At 42.6% G+C, this 3044-nt stretch overlaps 1 protein-coding gene across 1 annotated transcript in view; it reads left to right on the top strand.

The window, feature by feature from the left end:
* SLC18B1 (solute carrier family 18 member B1) overlaps positions 1-3044 on the top strand; it is a 34359-nt gene that overhangs the window by 8166 nt on the left and 23149 nt on the right. The window contains exons 3-4 of the mRNA XM_021712629.1: positions 595-690; positions 1048-1121. Coding sequence (XP_021568304.1) covers positions 595-690; positions 1048-1121 — 170 coding nt within the window. The remainder of the gene's footprint in view (positions 1-594; positions 691-1047; positions 1122-3044) is intronic.

The raw sequence follows: 3044 nt of genomic DNA, 5'->3' as shown, positions 1-3044 counted from the left end.
CCCCAACCAAAAAAAAAAAAAAAAAAAAGAATGTCAGGAGAGCATCTTTCACCTGTGTTGATGTCGGGAAGGAAAGTTGTCTTCACTAAACTGCCAGGTAATTGGTATTAATGCCAGAAACAGAGAGCCAGACTGAACGAGCCTGGTATGGCCTATGTGCAAACTCATGGAACTTCCTATTTTGGGGTTTTTTGACTGGCACATTTTTCTTGTTTGTTTTCTATAACTAAATGGGACACCAGAAAGGAAGTATATCTAAATCAGCTGTTTCCTTATTCCTGTGACTGTGAAATAGAGCCCAAATTTCCTCATCCAAGGTTTGTGGTGTTTGTTTATAATCCCTAATCCAAACTTTTGCCAGCTAAAGCTAGCAATTCTTTGTAGACATTATGAGTGAATTATTTTTATGACAGAGACTAGGTTTTACTATTTAAACTGGTTTCCCTCCCCCCCATTTATTTCAAAATAATAATCTTTGAAATGGCTGTACAGATAAAGGTCACAAAAAGATGATGCTCTGATCTAATATTTCCATTTTCTCATACGATGCTAATTTTTCTTTCAAACTTTGTTGCCATTTCTGTTTCTTTAAAGGCTGAAAAGAAGGGAGCCAGCAATACTACCATTGGGATGATCTTTGGATGTTATGCTTTGTTTCACTTGCTGACATCGTTGGTATTTGGAAATTATGTAAGTATTAAAGTTTAGATGAACATTTTGATTTTAAAAAATTATCCATAGAGGGTTATTCTAATGTACTAGTTCAGAATTTGCATTGCTACAGAAATAACCACTGTTAAAGTCTTATAAATTGTGCAACTGTTCACAGTTCCCTCCTTAGGGTTGATTGATTTTTAACGCCTTCCATGTTTCTGCCCAACGTGTTTGGGCACTTCATTAAAGATGCATTGGCACTCCGTTAATGAATTATATTAACTGTATGTGTCTTCTCCCAATCCTATATTTTCTAATACAGAAGATTTGTTTGTGTCAATATAGACTTGTAGAAGTCATCAATTTACTCCTCTTCTTTGACATTTTTTATAGCTTGTACATATTGGAGCAAAATTTATGTTTGTAGCAGGAATGTTTGTCTCAGGAGGAGTTACAATTCTCTTTGGGTAAGTCATTTTCTGAAATGCTTGGGAGCTTGAAATGATGTCATAATCTATCTTCAGTTTAAAATGTTAATAGCTCTTCAAATCAATGGTTCCATTACTGTCTTTTGAGTGCCTGCCTATCATGTGACTGTTGATCGAAGGAGTTGCGAGTTGCATGAGTAGCTAACAGGGAGGAGGGGCGTTGATCTTAAGGAAAATAGTCCTCTAGGGGGTCACGCTGACTACTGGATGTGTTTGTTAGGACTCCTGTGACTGTGAGTGACAGTGACTGAACTCACTTTTCTAAGAGTCTTAGAAACTTTTTGGTTTGAGCCAAAAAGTTAATTTCTTTCCTAAAGAATTATCTCAAAAACATCAGGATACGGATGTTGAAACAATGTTGTCAGACATTCTTCCTCACCTTCCTGGCTTTGCTGTGCCCTGTCCTTCCTTCCCTTTTTTGAGTTGAGGTCTCACTCTGTAGCTCAGGCTGGAAGGCTGGAGTGCAGTGGCTTGTTTACGGCTATCACAGCCTCTACCTGCTGGGCTCAGGTGATCCTTCTGCCTCAGCCTTCCAAGTAGCTGGAATACAGGCATGTGCCACCATGCCCGGCTAATTTTTTTATTTATTGTAGAGATGAGATCTTGCCAAGTTGCTCAGGCTTGAATCCCTGGGCTCGGGCAATCCTCTTGCTTCCACTTTCCAAAGTGCTGGGATGACAGGTGTGAGCCACTGCGCCCAGCCTGCTTTTTTCTTCTTGTGATTTGTCATCTTGTGATTTGTTCTGAGCCTCCCCTTTTGGTGGCAGAGTGGCCCTGGCAGCTCTATAGCGAGTGCCACTTTCCTTATAGCTACTGGCAGAGTTGCAGTACCAGCCATTCCAGCCTGGGCTTTGTTGATGACCCATCCCTGCACCACGGCCACTATAGCCAGAGGAAAGAAGGTTCTGACTGGCCAGGGTCCTGTGCTCACTTCAGAGCATGGAACAGAATGGTTTCGCCCATTGCTATTTCCAGAAAAAGGGGAAATGAGTGCCAGGGGCAGAACAGCTATGAAAATTCTTAAGCTCAGAATCCTCAAGCCAGCAGCATAATAGCAAATAACATGGCCGGGCTTATGTAAGTACTTGGGGAACACAAAAGAAAGACAACAGTACGGTAAGTTTATGATGAAATAAACTCAGGAAAGCCATTACATTAAATGAAGTGAGTGTGTTTTTAAACAATTTGGAGGGATAGAAGAATCTTCTATTTTGTTTTGAGTTTTTTCGAGTCGGAGTCTCACTCTGTCGCCCAGGCTAGAGTGCAGTGGCATGCTCACAGCCACCACAGCCCCGACCTGCTGGGCTCAGGCGATCCTTCGCCTCAGCCTTCCAAGTAGCTGGAACAACAGGCGCGCACTACCATGCCCAGCTTATTTTTTGATTTATTGTAGAGACAAGGTCTCAGCAAGTTGCACAGGCTGGTCTCGAACCTCTGAGCTCAGCCAGTTCCCTCACCTTGGCCTCCCATAGTGCTGGGATCACAGGCTTGAGCCACTGTGCCCAACCTTCTAGAACTCTTCTATTTTCTGCATTTATTCTGTTTTTTTTTGTTGAAAGTTTGAGCCCTACCATGGGAGAGACTTAAAATTAAGAAGTCGTTTCTTCTTCTTTTTTTTTTTCTTTGAGTTAGAGTCTCACTCTGTCGCCCAGACTGGAGTGCAGTGGCCACTCCTGGTCACCACAGCCTCAACCTGCTGGGCTCCGGCGACCCTTCCACTCAGCCTTCCAAGTAGTTGGAACTACAGGTGTGCGCTACCATGCCCGGCTAGTTTTTTTTTTTAATTTATTGTAGAGACAAGGTCTTGCCAAGTTGCCCAGGTATGTCTCCAACCCACGGGCTCAGGCAATCCACTCACCTCGGCCTCCCAAAGTGCTGGGGTTTTTTTTTTTTTTGAGTTGG

Source organism: Carlito syrichta, unplaced genomic scaffold, assembly GCF_000164805.1.
Source record: "Carlito syrichta isolate Samal-C Ts95f unplaced genomic scaffold, Tarsius_syrichta-2.0.1 Scaffold303504, whole genome shotgun sequence".
Lineage (NCBI taxonomy): Eukaryota > Metazoa > Chordata > Mammalia > Primates > Tarsiidae > Carlito > Carlito syrichta.
This window is presented reverse-complemented; position numbering and strand designations above follow the sequence as displayed.